The sequence below is a fragment of the Polypterus senegalus genome, chromosome 3 (assembly GCF_016835505.1).
Source record: "Polypterus senegalus isolate Bchr_013 chromosome 3, ASM1683550v1, whole genome shotgun sequence".
Classification (NCBI taxonomy): Eukaryota; Metazoa; Chordata; class Cladistia; order Polypteriformes; family Polypteridae; genus Polypterus; species Polypterus senegalus.
Genome location: NC_053156.1, coordinates 46640182 through 46660933, shown reverse-complemented (window position 1 = coordinate 46660933; position 20752 = coordinate 46640182). Strand labels below are relative to the sequence as shown.

General features: G+C 34.8%; 1 protein-coding gene across 3 annotated transcripts in view; it reads left to right on the top strand.

Annotated features, from left to right (window-relative positions):
* Positions 1 to 20752, top strand: part of ctc1 (CTS telomere maintenance complex component 1) — a 47021-nt gene that overhangs the window by 1853 nt on the left and 24416 nt on the right. For all 3 annotated transcript variants that reach the window (XM_039747121.1, XM_039747119.1, XM_039747120.1), the window contains exons 2-12: positions 3064 to 3233; positions 5293 to 5539; positions 5643 to 5866; positions 6040 to 6187; positions 6461 to 6787; positions 7180 to 7308; positions 8144 to 8370; positions 11977 to 12142; positions 12285 to 12485; positions 13622 to 13763; positions 15320 to 15434. In XM_039747121.1, the coding sequence (XP_039603055.1) occupies positions 3064 to 3233; positions 5293 to 5539; positions 5643 to 5866; positions 6040 to 6187; positions 6461 to 6787; positions 7180 to 7308; positions 8144 to 8370; positions 11977 to 12142; positions 12285 to 12485; positions 13622 to 13763; positions 15320 to 15434 (2096 nt within the window). The remainder of the gene's footprint in view (positions 1 to 3063; positions 3234 to 5292; positions 5540 to 5642; positions 5867 to 6039; positions 6188 to 6460; positions 6788 to 7179; positions 7309 to 8143; positions 8371 to 11976; positions 12143 to 12284; positions 12486 to 13621; positions 13764 to 15319; positions 15435 to 20752) is intronic.

Here is a 20752-nt window from a genome sequence, read left to right as displayed (position 1 = left end):
GTAAAGAACTTTCATTAAACATATTTTTTTTAACTGGTAATTATTGTGAAATTAGTCTACCATCAAAAAAATAACCATAGTATTATACTGTTACAAAATGTATTTCATTTTAAAATGCAAGGTCAAACATGCATCTGTTTACTTAATATCTGTAGTAAACTTGTAGGATTCTTTGTTGACATAATTTACCAAGTATTGAAAATTAATTCAAACATACAGTACAGTATAGCTATAGTCCACAAAATGCATATATGAATTTCAATAGATACTGTAGAACAGTTCATAATCCATTTAAAGTACCTGATTACAAATAAAATTTATAGCAATACTATGCCACAGAGTAAAACAGCAAAAGAATTAGCAAGCGTTTTGAGAGAGCACAATTTACAGTTTTGTCTAGGGCAGCAAAAATAATAGCACTGGCCTTGGAGATTACATAGTATGTTTTATTTACCAGCAGCTCTTGAAAGTCTGTATTTGTATCCAGAATTGTCAAATCAAGATTTTAAACAAAACACTCTCTCAGATATGTGACATTTGCTGTAATGATATTATGGGTTAAGTTTACACGTTAAGGAAGTATAATTACCATAATAACTTTTAAAGAAAAAATATCTCTGTTTTTCCATCCAAAATTTTATAAAAAATGCAAAATACAATCTTTGTTGGTTTTTTGTTTTGTTTTTAACATATCTTACTTATTTGAAAAGATACAGTATTTGCTTTACATTTGCTTTTGGACTCTTCAGATAGTAATAACTGGATACAAAAAATGACCTTTATTGCAGCAGTTATGTCATTCTGTCAACATATAATGTGCTGTTTATGATGTCAATTTTTCTTTAAAAGTAAATGCACTCTGTACCAAAATGCATATATACTTTATGCTGAAATGTATGCATGCAATACTGAGACACCTTTTTATACACTGTAAACAGAAATACATATATTTAATCATATGAGTTGGAGTTCCAAAGGACCCCACAATGTATTATCTTGATTAATACAGTATAATAATACTGTATTATGATTTTTTTTAGTTTACAATTTTGCAATTTATTAAGTATTCTGATTCAATTAAAACGACAATTAATTTTATTTAATTCAAATTAAAGTTAAAACCACAATCCTACAGACAATAATACCAGTGTGTTTCTTCTATTTATAGCATCCTTTGACTCACACCATCATTTTTTTTTTTTTTTAAATACCATAAATGTATTTTAAGTATGTTAGCGTTCCCTATATTAACATGGCAATTTAATCAGTTATAGTACAACCCATACAAATACTGGATTATAATAAGATTTTTGTACTGGATAAGTCCTTGTGAGATGAGCCTTTTTGTTTGTAGCAGTGCGGCCAAGCCAACCATCCAATAATTGATATAGGAATATTTTATTTTTAAAATAATGTTGAATATATACAAAGCTAGGATTGCTTTGCTCTCATTTAATGATTAAAGTTTAATGTACATGTAAGCTGTGTAAAACAATATTCATTTCTAAAACTGATAAATGGTCAATGGTAAATATCCAAGGGGGAAAGAAATTCCAGTGGTGCTTCACATTCACACCTCTAGTTAAGTGAACATTTGCTTAATTAATTCCTAAAAGCCTGTGTTGTGCTTAAAATGTTTTTATTTGATAATTATTAACAATAGAGATTAGTATTAGCAAATAATAATGGCTCAAAAACTAAAGAAAAGATATTGTGACTTTGAATGTACTGTACTGTTATATTTCTTAGACTAGTATCCCAATACACTGAGGTTAGCACAAGTACTGTACTCCTGCTGCCTTTGTGCTATAATGTTGATGCTGAAAATTGTAGTCTATTATCTCTCTACGAAACACAGAAGATTTATTAACATTATCTTTGTCATTTCCCATAAATAAATACAGCATGAAAAAATGTTAAGTACTTAATCAAAATGTTTTTACTGTTTTGTACAGTATTATGTTTTTTGTAGAAGGATTCTGTGAAATAACTGAACTTATAAATTCCATAAAAACACAGTTAATAAATTTGACTACAGACAGTTTGCATTTAATATTAACTGTATTTATGTTACCATATAATTGCTATATTCTTTGTGGAGTGTAGAGTTCACTATAGTGTTTTTACTATTTATAATGTATTTGTTTCAGTATACATTTTTAGATATTAAGGAATAAATAATGTGCTACACATCATATCAATGTTTTGAGATTTGAGGACTGATTATCAGTCTCTCCTGTGTTATATACATAAGGGCCATATGTTCTTTCACTGCTTTCATGCAGTCCTTTATCTACAAAACCCCATTGAGCATAACAATTCTAGTGTTTACTTATTAATTTTTAGCAGCCCTACTAAGTGTACATCTCAGTGAGACTGCAATGTCTTTATTGTGTTATATACAGTATATTGTATCATTAAATTGGTCTGCCTTGTGCTTCCATTCCAAAGCAGCACCATAAACTGAGACATATCTGTGTCTAGGGTACTAATGACGTTTTGTTGCCAGTTTGTTACACATGCCAGTCATTTCAAATTACTGTTCCTCAACTATAGGCTTCATGCAAATATTAAATATATCCTTAAGAATTTTAGGTGTCACTTTAAAAAGTACTTTTAAAATGTGATAATTGAGAGAAGAAAAAAACGATATTGAAGTTTTTGAGGTACTAACTTGTAGTTTGTTGTTTTGTTCTTCTTGTATTATAAGCCTGTTCATTTTCACATTGCAAGCAGACAATTCAAATTGTGCTGTAGAAATACACAAATTATTGTTGCATGACCTTTTCTACAATGTGATCATGAACTTGAAAAATATGGAATACATTATTCAACGAAGTTTGTCTAAAGGCCTTACTTTGTGGTTTGAATTCTTATTGGCAGTATTTTTCTCGTTTATTAAATTATTTGTGTAAATACTGTTTCATATTACATTTAGATGTCTGCAAAGTGGAACTATTTTATTAGAGTAAAGGCTTGAGAGGTTTAAGGTACATATTACCCAAAAAGAATGTACAGTAAAACTATGTAAACCTGATCCATGCTTCTGGATGTTTATTATAGGAGGTTGTATGGCTGGAGGACCTGTACTCATTTACCCAGAAACATCTACTTCCTGTTGCGAGAAATGCTGCACCTGAACTTCCACTTGCACTACTAAACTTGGTACAGGAGCTAGTGAACCAAAACATAGCTAGCAAAGAAGGTGGATCAGTCTTACCTATCAGCTATAGGTATTGTGCCATTTTTGTGTTCAATCATCTTGCATTTGTTATATGTTTGATTAATGAACAGAAGTTTGCATCCCTTTAACAGTGACCATATTTTAATTTAATGAAACTTCACTTATTGTTATATCCTTTGCAGATTTGTTGTCTGGCAGATGGTGTTGTCTTATTTGATACTAGTCTCTTCCAGTTTTTTTTTTTTTTAATTTTTATTAGCCACATGCACTAACAGAGCTATTTGTTGTAACCCAGGTGCATATGAAATTATTTTATTTCTGTTTTAAATGGATAAATGTATAAATAAGTGGTGAATTTCAAAGTAAGTAGGTGTATTTGTACTCTATATTCATTTGTGTTTAAAGTACTTACATTTTTGTATTTTAAAAATACTTTTTATTTTTATTTTCCACTCTTGGGTAACCAGCATATCGTATACTAGATACAGTACTTAGATGTTAATTCTGTCAACTCTACAATCTTCCTAACAGTTTATAGACTGGTAGGATAGTGAATGGTTTCTTTATGCCATTAAGCAGAATATCAGAAATGTATCAGTATCAGTGTAGAATTTACTAACTCATGACTTTCAGTGTTTTATTTAAAAATGTAAATCTCTAAGTAATTTATTTGAGTTTGCAGTATTTGAGTTTTCTCAAATAAAATGAAATAATATAAAACAAAAGCAAAAGAGAGAAAATATGTATTTTATTTGGTATTAAAACATTTGTGTTCTAGTATGATTGATCATAGATAATAAGCACATTGAAAGCATAAAATTTAATTAGTTCATACGTTTTATTTAATTAGAACATATCTAATTGTATAGATACTTAATAAAAAAATTGCAACACCCTGAGTAAGGATTCAGCTTCTACAACTCAAGATATGCTCAGTTTACTTATGGTTGCATTGTACTCCATGTAGTCTTTGGATATTGTTATTTAGTATTACATACTGGATCAAACGCATAAACACACACACATCTGTATACACACACACACACACACACACACACTTGTGTACTCATGGATTTAGAAAGTATTCAGACCCTTTCACTTTCTGCACAGTTTATGGTTTTGTAGATGTAATTTTAAATCAGTCTACACTTAATATGCTTTCAGAAAGGTTTGTAAATTCTTTTAAAACCACAAACTGAAATCTGTCATTTAATATACAGTATTCACGTGACAGGGACATGAACCCTGGTCTCCTTATTGTGAGGCAGCAGCATTGCCACTGCACCATTTTGCCACCCATTTTTGAGCATGCTACATGCAATTGCACATAAGTAAAAGAGTCCTGTTGTAGATAATTCATAATTTCTCCTAAAGATGCTTTGATTGATTGGTCGAAGATTGGTAAAAATTTTGATCACAAAAAACAATATTTTCAGACCATGCATTTCTAAGCTTTATGGTAATTTAGTTGCAATGCTGCTTTATGCAAGGTATTGCGTGGTTGAGCCAGTGTGCGTCTTTTTTGTTCTTTTTTTGTTTGCAGCAAACTACCTGCAGTTTAAACAAAGAGCAGCAAGGGGAAGCTTGCTTTATCAGTGAACGAGAGATGATTGGTATAGTAGCCTTAACATTAAAGATGGAGTAATTAACTGAAAAAAAAAAAATAATTGGAGAAGTCGCCCTGTGCAACTAGACAAATGGCAGCCTACTTTAAGGAATTCAGTCCTGTGTTTTGTGCTTTAAATTAAAATGGGCACCTCTTGAGTTTGGACAGCAAGGTTGTTTAAAGCAGGTTAGGTTGGTTAGTGATTCTAAATTGACTCTGGGTAAATGTGGGTGTGCTTGTGAGAGGTATCCTGTTCAGGGCTGTTTTCTGGCTTGGGTACAGTGTTGCCAAGACAGGCTCTTGCCTTGTGTCACCCTTAACTGCTTTAAGTGGATTTGAAAAAGAAATGTTATATTTGCTACCAGAAAATCTAAGTATTTCTATAAGATTGCACTGATACCTGTATTAATGCCAGGTGCACATTATACCAACCAGATAATGTGATTGGGTGCATGCAGTCATTGAAAAAGTTTTTTTTTTTTTTCTATGTTTTCCTCAACAGATTCATCTCCATTTCTGAGCTTATACATGTGCAGAACAAACCTTGTTGTAGTCATTTAATGTGGAGCACTAAAGATTTCAAGGAATGGGCCAAGAAAGGTGAAAACCTTGTACCTGATCATAAAGCTCTATCTCGAGCTAATCTCATTCTGGTGGGCTGCTTGACAGGCTACTGTGAAGACCAGCTACAGCAGGTATATGATGGAAGCTTAAACATTAGAGATGGAAGTGGAACCATTTTCTGTGAGGTATTCTTTGTTAAGTTCTGTTTTAAAAATGTTACTGCATACGTACCACCTTTTTCTAGAAAAATATCATTAGTCATTAAAATTTTACTTTTTATTTTTATAGGTATTAAATCCAAAACTTGAATGGCTCGATGCTTTAATGCTGTTCCCTGGTTGGATTTTTATCCCCCAGGGACCAGATTACTTTGGGAGGAAAGTGGGTAGCTACCTTGAGATCACCGAGCGTCCCCTACCCATTGTCACTAGTTTGAATGCATCTATTCTTCCAGAACCAGGAATAGTCTCAGCACTTGATTCCAACAATGCATATTGGCTCCTGATGCACAAGTAAGGCTGATTATTGTTATTATTATGTCACTAAGCTTTCCTGATTTTTTTTATTTATTTATTATAACAAAGACACTTGTGAGCATAAAAGTTATGTACTTTTTTTTGTTAACTAACCTGTGGATGAGGTTTGGTGCCAAAATGGAAAATTTTTATATACATTTTTATTTCAGGAACAAGTGGCATGGCCTGAAGATTGCAGTCTTTGGTACTCTTTCTCACCTCTGCCCCGTTTTGAAAATTCAGGACAAGACATTCTTCTACTTCAGACTACAAGAGTCACTGGCTGAGAACAGTTCAACTGTACCTGTAGTTGTGACAGTATGTAGATAGTTAAGATGTAACTGAATTTCTTTGGAAATTTCCTGAGTTAAGCAGTTTTTGTTCTCTTTCAGAAAGAGGTTGACTGATTACATATTGCAATTCTTGAAATTAAACACTTTATTTTCATCTGTTATAATGTAGTATTAATTATAAAAATCTATATTTACTCAAATATCAAAAACGTAAAAAACACAATCAATAAAGCACAATTCTGTGTTTTAATTAGTATACTAATGACTAGGTCTTCTTTTATCATATTTTGTTTCTTAGGAATGCAGAAAACTTTGCTGGCATTACTTTCTACAGGTAGGAGAGGGGTATCTCATCACTGCTCTTCGCATTTGCTTTCTGAAGACCACAGGTCAGAGGTTATTTTGTATAACACCAGAATCCCACTTCTGGCCTTTGGACAGTGCCCCACAAATATCTAAGATCAGCTGGAAACTAGTAATGCACAGTTCGAAGGAGCGGATTCCTGAGTTGAAAGAAGAGCAAGAGACCCCTATTGAAGAGTTACCAGAGTCACAAAGTCTTCTGAAAGAAAATTGTAAGCAGACTTGCCAAAGGAAAAAAATATCCAAAGTAATTTCATATAAGGTAAGGGTTTGCAATTGCAATATTGTTACTGATGGTGCCATTAAAAAATAATTAATTTGTGCGAAGACCAGTCTGACTGTCCAACCAGCCCAGTGCAGAGGGCAAATGTTTTCATTTTCACCTACTGTTAGTGCCCCTATATAGGAATTGTTGCCAGGAGTGTGGTCCTTTACAAAATGTAGCCAAAAATAACTGAAAAAGTGAAATTTTTCAGGTTGTTTTTTTTTTTTCTTCAACTGAATATAGTACAGTACTGTATATTTTAGTGAATATTCACAAATAGTTTACTCTGATTAAATTAGGTGTATATTTTGTGTTATATAGCTAATACTGTATGTCTGTTTAGCATTTTTTTAATTTGATATGTATTTTCTGTCATCTTCTAATCACAGGGTGTGATTACTCGAGTGCTAAATTCAGCAGCTGGTCTGTTTGAACTTGATAGAGAAGTAGGCCTTTGCTTGGCATATCAACAGCTTGTGAATGGTGGACGTGGACTGCGTCCCGGAGCAAAGATAGAGGTGAAATACCATCACTCTAATTTTTTTTATTTTTTTAGATAATCAAGCTAAAGAGAGACTGTGGTTTTTACATTTGTGTGGTATGTCATATGTGAGTTTATAACTGTGCTCTGCAATAAACTCGTTCATTCATTCCATAATGCCAAGAAAGGCAACAACATATATGTACAGTATTTGTGTGTGTTTTAAGTGTTTTTCTTTTTGATTTGAAGACTGGAAATAATGCTCATATTGTGAGAATAATAATTGTTTTTGCTTTCTGATAACCAAGCCATATTGGAAGTTATGCATTAATGTTTTAACATCAATATTTTTTCTGCTTTTTAAAATGCAACCAATAGAAAATGTTTACATTTTTGAACAACTGAAATACCTGATGAGAAAAGGTATGCCACAATATGCTTTGAAAAGGCTAATGAGTACAGGCAAAGGTGTGTAGTTTATTTAGTAAGGTGGGATTTTTAGTTGAATTGATGTTTATGTAGCTTAGATTAAGCAACTTCAAGTGTTTTTTGTAGAAGCAGTAAATATTAAAACGTTTGGAGGAAACCGTATAGACACTGAAACTTTATAATGAGCACAAATGTCAAGAATGCGAGCATCCTTTTTAATTCTTCTTTTAAACTTGATTTAGTGTGACTGAGCACAATTTTACATTATTGAGAATACAAAGATTGGGTGAAAATCATTCATTTTCTAGTTGTGCTTCCTTGTGCATGTAAAGTGAAGAATCATTTAAACACTTCAAAAATGTGCAAAATATGCAGCATGAGTGGTTTTTTTTTGTGTTTTTTTAAATTGCAAGGAAGTCATATTTTCTGTCGTCTTCTTTCAGCTTCACCATGTCCACTTCCTATATTGCCGTACAGAAGGGTTTCCATCTGCAATGCTGAGCTGCTGCTTACATAGTACAGTAAAAGTGGCAGAGTTCAGCAGTCTGGAGTCTGAGTTCCAGCCTTTTACACATGACAAGAACCTTTACATCCATGCTTTAGTCAAAGGAGAACTCGGCCTGCCAGAATATATGTGGCTGTGCCGGACCATCACTTCTCTTTCAGACAGGTGGGATGCATTTCTAGCCAACTGAGGTGTTCGTTATTTAGGCACTTGATTTATTTTCCAGGAAATAGTTTAAATCCTTTGAGTTCAAGAATCTAGTCTTAAACTGCCATTTATTACTATGCAGACATCTCTCTTTCTGTGTTTCTTTCTTTGTCTTTCCTTGTGATATTAGAATTCCTAAATAGAGAGTTTGCAGTTGTAGATAAGAAATTGAATGATATTTTTTTTAAATCTGTAGTACATATATTTTTATAGGTCAATCAGTACAGATTGCTAAAGCAAAGTTAGGAAATGAATGGCTTTTTATAACTTTGCCATCTCTTAAGAAAATTATTACTTTATTACTATTACTGAAATAAAAACAAGGAATTTTAAAACCTTATTCTAGAAGGCTTGTGTGAGACCTTGTTTTCCTTGCACCAAGTCTCCTAATCAAAGTCATAAGCTTCTTTTTTTAACCAGACATCTTTTTTAGCTGGTTTCATTATCTAAGGATACAAAACTGTTCTTACAATGGATTAAGAAAGTATTCAGACTTCCTCACTTAATGCACACCTAATTGTGTTGTAGATCTAATTTTAAATGGATACTTTTGCCATTTTTGCCCATCAATTTACATTTAATAACCCATCATGTCAAAGTGAACACATTTTCAGAAAGGTTTGCAAAATTATTCAAAACCAAAAACAGAAATTACTCAAAGAAGTATTCCGACCCTTTGCTGTGGTAGATGCATCCTGTTTGCTTTAATTATCCTTGATGTATGTAGAACTTGATTGGTGTCCACCTGTTGCAAGCTGAATTTATTGTACATTGCGTAGAAAGGCATACACCTGTTTGTGTATAGTACCACAATTCATAATGTATGTCAGGAAAATAAAGCAAGCCATTAAGTTTAAGAAGCTGTCTGTAGACGTCCGCAATAAAATTGGAGTGAGGCGGCATAGATCAAAGCAAGTGTATAAAAACAATTGTAAAGCTTTGAGTTTTGCCCGATGTAAAGGACAGTTTTTTAAATGTGAAATGGAAGAAGTTGGCTACCTTGCCAAACTGAATAACCAGGCAAGAACGACCTTGGTTAGGGAGTTACCCAAGAATCCAATGGTCACTCTAACGGAGTTTTTGGAAATTCTCAGCTGATATGGGAGAGAACCTGACCATCTCAGCAGTGCTCTCAATCTAGTGTTTATGGTAGAGCAGTTAGACAGAAACCACTCTTGAGTAAAAGGCATGTAATAGCCCTCTTTGACTCTGACGTCATGAGGAAAAAGATTCTGTGGTATGATTAGATGGAGTTCTGCCCAAAGAGTTAAATTTCTAAGTACTATGTCCTGTGATGACCAGGCACTACTCATAACCTGCCTAATACCTTTCATTATGATGAAGCATGAGGGTGCTTTTCAGTTGCACAGAAATGTTTGGTCCGTGGCTAGGAAAATCCCCAGATCTTAATCCCATTGAGAATTTGTAGTTAATCCTTAAGAGGCGGGTGAACAAACAAAAGCCCACAAATTCTGACAAACTCCAAGCATTGATTATGCAAGAATGGACTGCCGTCAGTCAGGATTTGGCCCAGAAGTTGATTGACAGCATACCAGGGCAAATTGCAGCGGCCTTGAAAAAGAAGGGCCAACACTGTAAATATTGATTCTTTGCATAAACTTAATGCAATTGTCAATAAAACCATTTTAAACTTGTGAAATGCTTGTAATTATACTTCAGTATACCATATAAACATCCGACAAAAAGATCTAAAAACACTGAAGGAACAAACTTTGTGAAAACCAATTCTTGTGTCCTTCTCAAAACTCTTTGACATGACTGTAGATTGAAGGGAAAAAAGGCAAATATATTCTTTTAGAATTAAATCCACAACACAATAAAATGTGCAAAAAGAGATCTGAATACTTTCTGAATTCACTTTATTTCGAAAACATTTTAATTTGGCAATAATTCCAAATACTGTAAATAAGTAGCAATTTATGTAGAAGCTCTGCTTGTTCTTTTTAATTCTAATCCCAGGCTGCGTGTTTCAGATTGGCTGCTTTGTAGTTCCATTTGGATTACGTTATGAGTAAATACACTCTTGTTAACCTGAGTAACATCACTATTGCACAAGTTTAACCTCCTTCGCATTAACTCCAAGCCTCTTGCAGACTTGGAATTCTGGGTAAAAACAGGTAAACCCAAGTATCTTTCGGGTTTAAGCTGTTATGATCCAACATACAATGTTAATTGTGAATAATGATTGGGACAGAATTGTATTGCCATCATGTGGATGAAATAACATCATGCTGCAAAGAAAAGAAAAAAAGATTTCTATACATTTTTGGCACTCTATTGTATTTCATCAGTGTTCATGAGTGGGGTGGATCCTTCAACCAAAACGCACAATAGTGTGTAAATGAATAGCCATAAAGTCAGTTTTAGAACAAACCTTGAAATTGAACAATTAGTTGAATCAAGTGATAGTGATGACAGCATGAATTTGACATCAAACATTGAAGCAAATAGTGAAACTGATGCTTACAAAACTGTAAGATCAAACTACCTTCACATGCCTGGTGAAACCAGTCATGTGAAGGTTTGACATGGTGCAAGTAGATGTGTGGCAAAATGATCGCTATCAATTGTCAATGTTCTTGTCAGGGGAAATATGGAAATCACTAAGCCTTGCGCTTTGGTAGCCTACAATAATACAAAAGGTGTGGCCATTGTATGGATCAGTCACTGACACTCCATCCTTTCGTGCATAAGCAACAAAAGAAATACGATAAGAAAAGTGTTCAATGAAACACGCTTCTACTGTCCTGTTTGAAACATCGGACTGTCTTGCTGACTGTTTCAAAACATATTGCATGTACTAAATTTGTATCGGTATAGCAGGTGACACTAAACATGCCCTTCCTATTTCTGTTACACATAACATTTTGTTTAAAAAAAAAAATCAGTGTTTAATTTTTCTGGGAGTAAACATAATGCTAAGGAGTCTACTGTGTTTTTTTTTTTTTAATTTAGTGTTCAGCCAAAATATAAAAGCATTCAATGTGGAAATGTACAACCAATTTCTTCAAGTTCAGTAACCATACTGGAAATCAGTATTGTCACTGTTCTGCATTGGCTATAGGTTTTCTTTCCAGTCACTTTCTTCATTAACTCTAAATAGTCCAAGGTTCTCATTGATGCAAATGCTAGTCTACATGTACTGTAGCATTCCAAATAAAAGAAGCATTGAGGAAAATCCATTGTTCACTACAGACAACCTAAAGATTAATCATACAGTGGCTGAGATGACTCATTTTACTTCACTTGACATCTTGTTAAGTGCAAATGGGAAGTTTTGCATTGACACAATAGGGAAGTAGAATGTTGACTGGGACATTATGTAAGGTGACTTCAGCAGTGGAGGAGTGTAGTCCTGTGGTGATTCTGTTAATTTACAAAATTTTGTTAGAAAGGCACCCTGCTAATCTAAGATCACACTCCCACATTACAATACTGTTTGTGTTTCTGGTTTATTTTTATACATATTTAATACCCTGACTTCTACAAGAATTTGATATTATTTTAAACAGTATTGAGCCTGTTTCTCTTTGCTTCTTCCAGGTTCTGCCCTAAGTATGTGAAACCTGTCCAAATGGCATCCTCTTGGAATGGAGTGGCTGGGCGATTCTTGAGAGCAAGTCTAATCATTAAGGAAGCAAATCATATTCATTCCAGAGACATTTATAGAGAAATGCTAGGGTATCCACATCACTGCCCTCTGCAGGAGGTAGCAAAAAGCAATTGTTTGTCAGATCTTCCTTTGTTTGACTAACCACGGGTTGTTTATCTATTGCTGATAATCTTTTAAATGGCTTTGGGCTGTCCATAGTGTGTAAATTTGGACAAACCTGCTTTGTTTCGTTTTGTAGTACAACACTTTTACACCCTCCTGGCACGTTCCCCCCATTGCTGACTTGAAGACCATGATTGAGTCCCAAGGCTGGCAGTCTCTGTCTTTGACTTCATTGCCCCCTAGAGCAAAGCTTCAGCATTTAACAAGCTCGGAACTCAACATCAATCTCTCCTGGTCTATTTACACTTATAGTTCCCAGAACCTAAAGATTCCAGTTGTAAGTATTTACATGTTTTCATAAATATCAAAAATTCAAACAGTCCATTTTATACTACCTTGTGATTAGTGATCATTGTGCTGTATCACCAAGGCAGAAATTGGTTAACATATTGGGTTTTAGCTTCTAATTTAATATAAACATACACTGTATAGCCATTATTATTATCAACTTCAGTCATTTATACTTAAACTTTAATAAGCACTCTTTACATTTTTTAAATGGATAAAATAGTGCACAAAAGGACACTAGAGACACAAAAATGGAAAAAAAAAATGTAGTGCTCCTAACCAATAAATAAAAAAAAAAATAAGAATGATCTTTCCTCTGTCAGGTAAACTCAAGAAAACAGGTTAATCCAGCAGGCTGAAAATATCACATAATGGTTCTGATGTTTTCCCCTGACTTACAGGTTTGAAAGTGGTGTTAACACAGAGGAGGGCAAAATAAATAGTGTTAACTGTTCATTTCCAAGTTTTGTTTTGCAATAGTGTAGAATAGGTGGGATATCAAAAAAATAACCTTTTGAAATTTATTATTGCAGCACAGGAGCTCTTGTGGCTATTAGAGTGTCTTTTTGACATCCTTGAAGTGTCTGAAGAGTGAGAAAATGCTGAAAGTGTTTTTTTGTTTTTTTTTTAATAATTTCTTGCACCATTTTTTCAGTCTGTTGTTCTTTTGAGAAATTCACTTGTAATACTGGGCACATTAATCATAAAATATATTTTTGCAGTAAAGAAATGTATAAACAGTCTTTTTGCTCTGTGTTTTCTGTGTATTTCCTCAAATAATACCTTTCGACTGGATAGACAAAAACTTTAAGACATCTGTAAATTTGTTTATATTGCTGCAGTGTCCTTTTTTCCAGTAGACCTTGACATTAATCTGCATCCAGCCCTGCAAGCAGGTCCTGCAACTTGCAGGGAAAACTAGGGAGTTGGTGGCAGGATTGGCACTCCAGCCACCATAAAAAAAAAAAAAAAAAAACTTGCACTGTTCCAGGGTGGTGCTGAGGTGTCAACCGCTGCACTCAGGTCCCAATCCAGGTGGTTCGTTGTGTGGTGGGTCCAACAACGTGCTATCAGCTCATGCTCCCAACCTTCACAGTTGTTAATAATTCAACCTTATTCTTCTAGGTGCTTGTTGGGGTTCTGAAATCAACATACCGGAGCAGTTGTTTGCAGCTGGTAGACCAGACTGGAGAGCTAGACTGTGTAATAGTACAAAAATCTTTGAAAGGTGGTGACACAACAGCTCTAAAGGAAACATCCTGGTCAGGTACAAACCCCAAAAAAATGTAATTATTTGGTTCATTTAGGTTTTTAAATACAACATGACATTCACAAACCTGCTTAATCCAAGTCAGATCTTTGTGGATTTCGGAGCCCATCCATTCATCATTGCTCGCAAGGCAGGAGCACTAGTTTATTGCAAGACTATTCGCGCATATACTTTTTCTCACACAGCGTCTAATTTAGAATTACCAATTAACCTATACTACATATCTTGGGAGATTTAGTAAGAAAACAGGAGTGCCAAAAGTAAAACCAACACAAACATGGAGAGAACATGCAAGCTCAACACCAGCACTAACAGGATTCTAACCCAACAAACTGAGTCTGTGAGGCAGCATAACTAGCCACTGTACATGTGAAATGTAAAAATTTATTGTAAAGTTCACTCCTTAGCCCACCGTAGCCTCACTAACACCACCTTAACATATGAAAAGAACTGCTTTGTTAACACATTCTGTTCAGAATTATTACAACTAACTAAACATGTTAAAATTAGTATAAAAAGGGAATGCAATTCACTCTTAATGAAAACTTTTGTTTAGCTTTGCATACTGTATGAGTTTTCTATCAGTCACAATACTGATTAGTCTAGTAAACTAAAATATGCGTTTTATTTATATAGCACCTTTCCCATGCTCAAAATGCATCACTTGCTAATACTATTGTTTAGTAAATATGAGTGAAAAAAACTCAAACCCCACTCTTTTAATACAAGCTACTGTTTAAGAGGGAATAATTACAGGAAAGTTTATATGGGAGATCTGTGTGAGTGTGGGTAAATGCTTGGGATGTGCATTCTGATAAATTTTGTTATTAAAGTATCCTTAGGGTTAGTAAATTTGGTTAACTGTCAAACAAAATATATATACTGTATATGTCATTTTTTCTACCGCAGTTTGTTAAAGTTGGAAAACACATTTGCTTGTTGACATAAATGATGTAGTAAAGAAATAATGCACCACCATACTAAATATACAAGCTGTTTTAAATATCTTAAGTATATAGTCCCGGTAAAGGCCATGTGTTCTTTTCACTCATACATTATAACATACAAATTAGTGCTTAACTACTAGTAATTTTTAGATTACATATTTTTATTTAAGAAAACCGTCATATCCACATGCTTTTTTTTCTGCCTTTTTGACAGTTATGCCAGCAGTGAAAAATGCTCTTTCAGTGGGCCCAGATGTATGCCCTTTAGTCTAGGGTTGCACAGTGTTGCTTACAGTTCCATTCAGTTAGTTTTTGTTTAGTTTTCTCCCCTTAGTGCAAGTTCACAGGTAAACTACAATCTAAGACTTTGCAACTTGCTTACTTAATTGCATAATGAAAATGCACACACATAGAGATTTGTTCAAACACACAAAACAGGACACTTCCAAACATGAACATAAATGAAGTTTAACCATAACTGTCCATTAACGTTATTGTTGAGCTATGTTACCATTAACATTAACATTAATGTTATTAACATTATTAAAATTAACATAGTTGGCACAAATTGAAGGAAAAATAAAATCTTTTTTGTTCCGTTTATAGGTTGTCTCTTGATGATAAAAGAATTCACATTGGTAATGGAACGTTTTTTAAAGACCAATTTTCCCTCGTGGAAACAATTAGAAGATCCTAAGTTTGTCCAGGAAAAGAAAAGCAGGTGAGAAAATTGTTTAGATATAGTACACCTTTTAACCCACATGGTGTTATTACCTGACTGTGTTTTACAAGCAGTATGTTTACAGTTTAATTTGATATTCTGACAGTTTGATATATGGAGAGCATGTGGTGTCTTAGTGCAGTTTAAGGAGAATGAGAATAAAAATTGGCCTGTAATAGGAACATTAATACCAGGTTAATGTATTGGGAAAATGTATTTACCACTTTAAAAGTTTTCACATTTCATTGTTATACAGTATTGAATAATAATGCTTTTAATTTTGCTTTTTTGAAGTAGATCCACATGAAAAGACTGTAATATCAAAATGAAAACAAATCTTTGCAAATTGTCTAAATTAATTGAAAATATAAAACACAATAATTGATCACATATGAATTTACCTCCTTCATGTCAATATTTAGTAGATGCGACTTTAACAGTTTTGAGTCTGTGTGGATAGGTATACATATGGACACTGCAATTTTCCCCCATTCGTATTTGCAGAACTGCCCAGTCTCTGTCAGATTTTATGAGGAGTAAACAGCCTTTTTCAAGTCCAGCCACACATTCTCGGTTGGTTTGTTATCTGAACTCTCATACAGCTACTTCAGGTCATTAACATTAAGCCATCCTACTGTAGCTTTGGCTTTATGTTTGGGGTCATTGTCTTGCTGGAAAACAAATCTTTTTCCCAAGGAACAGGTTTTTTGTAGTGTACATTAGGTTTTCCTCCAGGGTATTCTTGTTACTCTCTGTCCTAAGAAGACTCTTAGGGCCTGCTACAGAGAAGCACACACACAGGCAGATGCCATCACCATGCTTATAGGTGTGGATGGTGTGTTTTTGATAATGTGCAGCGTTTTACACCAACCTGGTGTTTAGTTGGATGGCCAAAAAGCTCAGTTTTGCTTTCATCAAACCATAGAACCTTCTTCCAGTTGGCTTCAGAGTCTCCCATGTGCTTTCTTGCAAACAGGCTGAGGTGTCATGTGAGTTATTTTTCTAACAGTGGATTTCTCTTTGCTACTATTCCAAAAAGCTGAGAAGCATCTGTTCAACTGTTGTATGCACAATGTCAACCACTGTAACTCTGCCCAGTCCCTTCAGTCTTGGCTACTGTAGCTTGTAACTTTTTCACAGCTCTCATAGGTGGCATTCCTCAATTGTCATCTTCTTGCACGATCACTCCTTTTTTGTGGACAACCTGCTCTAGGCAGATTTGCATTTGTGGCATACTCTTTCCTTTGATTTAATGGTTGATTTAACCGTACTTCAAGTGATATTCACTGACTTGGATATTTTCTTGTCTCCATTCCCTGCCTTGTGCTTTTGAGTCATGTTTTCATGGGGTTGCTTGGAGTTCTTTTAGTCATCATTGTGTAAATTAAGCCACTATAGAGGCTCAGCACAATTTGGACCTTCCAGATCATGTGCATTTAGAGTACAATCAATTGAAACCCCATGGCCACAGAAGATGATCTCCATTTAACTAATTATGTGACTTATGAAATCAATTGGATGTACCACTAAAGATTTAGGTGTGTCATATTAATGGAGGGAATACTTACATAATCAATTATTTTGTGTTTTATATTTGTAATTGATTTAGACCACTTCATTGACTTCAGATTTCACTTTGACATTAAAGAACATTTTTCAGTTGATTTAATGTACTTGTAACAGTTTTCATAGAAAATACAGCAAGATGACAAAAAATTAGTCAATCTTCTTCTTTCGGCTGCTCCCGTTAAGGGTTGCCACAGTGGATCATCTTCTTCCATATCTTTCTGTCCTCTGCATCTTGTTCTGTTACACCCATCACCTGCATGTCCTGTCTCACCACATCCATAAACCTTCTCTTAGGCCTTCCTCTTTTCCTCTTCCCTGGCAGCTCTATCCTTAGCATCCTTCTCCCAATATACCCAGCATCTCTCCTCTGCTCATGAGCAAATCAATGCAATCTCGCCCATCTGACTTTGTCTCCCAGCTGTCCTACTTGAGCTGACCCTCTAATATACTCATTTCTAATCCTGTTCATCCTCGTCACACCCAGTGCAAATCTTAGCATCTTTAACTCTGCCACCAGCTCTGTCTCCTGCTTTCTGGTCAGTGCCACCGTCTCCAACCCATATAACATAGCTGGTCCCACTACTGTCCTGTAGACCTTCCCTTTCACTCTTGCTGATACTCTTCTCCTCCCATTCCACCATGCCTGCACTCTTTTTCACCTCTCTTCCACAATCTCTTTTACACTGTACTGTTGATTCCAAGTATTTTAAACTCATCCACCTTCGCCAGCTCTACTCCCTGCATCCTCACCATTCCACTGACCTCCCTCTCATTTACACACATGTATTCTGTCTTGTTCCTACTGACCTTCATTCCTCTCCTCTCTAGAGCATATCTCCACCTCCTGCAGGTTCTCCTCAACCTGCTCCCTACTGTCGCTACAGATCACAATGTCATCAGCAAACATCATAGTCCACGGGGACTCCTGTCTAATCTCGTCTGTCAACCTGTCCATCACCATTGCAAATAGGAAAGGACTCCGAGCCAATCCCTGATGTAATTCCACCTCCACCTTGAATGCATCCGTCACTCCTACCACGGTCCTCACCACTGTCACACTTCCCTCGTACATATCCTGTACAACTGTTACGTACTTCTCTGCCACTCCCGACTTCCTCATAAAATACCACAGCTCCTCTCAAGGCACCCTGTAATATGCTTTCTCCAGGTCCACAAAGACGCAATGCAACTCCTTCTGGCCTTCTCTAAACTTCTCCATCAACATCCTCAGACCAAACATTGCATCTGTGGTGCTCTTTCTTGGCATGAAACCATACTGCTGCTCACTAATCATCACCTCACTTCTTAACCTAGCTTCCACTACTCTTTCCCATAACTTCATGCTGTGGCTCATCAATTTTATTCCCTTATGGTTTGATGTCCATTAAGGTCTCTAATCACAAAAATACACCTACAACAAATTGCAAATACCTGCAAATTGTGAGCCTCACATTCATGCTGCAAACTTCCCATGTCATTTTTTTAATATTGATTATTGCTGCCAATAAAAAAAAATATCCACACCACTACACCACCATAACCTGATTATACTGTTGACACAGCATGGGTCCTTAGGTTCATGTTGTTTATGCCAGATTCTTACCCTGCTGTCTCCAATATGCAGCAGAAATCAGGATTCATCAGATCAGTCTGCATTTTTCTAAACTTCAATTATCTTGTTTTAGTGATTAAGTGATTTAGTTTTTTCCTGTAGCATCATTGTCCATTGATAGAAATGAAACCCACTCCAGTTTTTAGCATGTGTTGCCCGTCAGATTTGTAATCAGATGCTGTGTACAGAGATGCCCTTCATCGCACTACAGTTGTAAAGTGTTATTTGAGAGTGTGTTCCCTTTCTGTTAGCTAGAAAGAATCTGGCCATTTTCCCTTGACCTCTGTTATTAACTTCAGAGGCCATCATGTCATTCTCTGTAAACTTTGCAGACTGCAATTTGCAAAAGGTGCTGGTACCACCAAGCAGATCTTGTGTACAGTATTGACTGTTCTGGGGTTTGGTTAAACAAAAAGTAAACCTCTTGATCATGTCTGTATGCTATTTACTATACAATAAGATAACACAATGTAATTGAATGGTTAGAGGAGCAGTGTGTGTGTTTTTCCCCCCAACGCTTTCTAAGACCCATGGGAGAAGTCGTTTTTTTTCAAGTGTGCTAAGTTTCTTAAAAAAAAAACCACCAAATTTAAATCAAGATGTGATTTTCAGTTGAATAAGTATTAAAATAGACACTAGTAAATAACATACATTAAAGATAAGATAAATCTTTATTGTCATTGTCACTTTTACAAAGGAACAATGAAATTAAAGGTGCTGTCGACTCAGTGTGAGACATAAGAGTTAAAAAACAAGAAAAGGAATAGTAATAAGTATGTTACAAATACATTGAAATCATTAAAAACATTGACAATAAAGAGTAATGAGGTTATTAATAAGTTCTCTAAGACCTAGAGTTACCAGAATGCTCAGCAGAAGCTTCTTTTGTAATTTTATTCCTGGATTATTGAAACCTAAATACCATACTATGAATACACATTTACTGTGAGAAAATGTAATGAAAGATTGCCATGAGAATGAGTCGGATATATTTCTTATCTTTGAATCAGAAGAAAGGTAAAATAACATTGTACCAGATTTTGAAGAGCTATATAAATAAACAGTAAAATAAATCCTGCTTCCTTCTTACATAAGGCCAGCATATACACTGGTATAGGTTGCAGTGTGTGTACCATAAGAGTCACCTGCTATAAATCTAATAGCAGAATGACAGACTGTATCTAAAGCTTTTAAAATGGTATTGGATGCATGCATATAATTAATATTTCCATAATCAAGGATTGAAGAAAAAAAAAAAAACCTGCCTGTAGTATTGTAGCTCTGCAAAAATGTAGAGAAGCTGACTTTATTTTTACATAAAAACCTAAGCTTTCACCCTTAATTTCTCAAGTAATGCCATTACATGATTTTTAAAAGACAATTTATCATTGAGCTAGTTGACAAATCATTTATATTCATACTCTCATTCTGTATATTTTCTGTGAACAGTATTATAAACACAAGTTGGATTGATCAGATCATCTTGATTTAGTAAGTAAAATAAGTTTTACTTTGATTGTATTCATTATTTACCACAGGTTTCAAAGTAAAAAGTGCTCTTTGAAGACTGTTTAATGTGAATTGTGGATGTTTAATGCTCAGGATTGGGTTCAGCAATGGGATATTAAACCATGTTCTAGAAAAGTTACAGTGTCATTTATGTATATAGTGAACTGGAATAAGCCCTGGATTGACCTTTGTGGAACTCCTGTGGACATGATAAGGAAGTCTATCTACAAGTTATAGTCATTTTTATACACAGAGAGAATAATTTTGGAAATCATTTCCGGCTTTTGCAACAAAACTAGCGAATGAAAGCCTTGTCAGCAGTATAATGTGGTTTACTTTCTAAAATGGTTTAGTTTGATGCCAGCAATTTGTATGGGCAGTTAAGATACTGTTCATAACCAAAGAAATGATTGTACTATGTTGTGAGCTAAACCCAGAATAATGAATACTTAATGGTTAGTCTAATATTCATGCTGTTTAATCTACAGGGTGGGCCATTTATATGGATACACCTTAATAAAATGGGAATGGTTGGTGATATTAACTTCCTGTTTGTGGCACATTAGTATATGTGAGGGGGGAAACTTTTCAAGATGGGTGGTGACCATAGTGGCCATTTTGAAGTTGG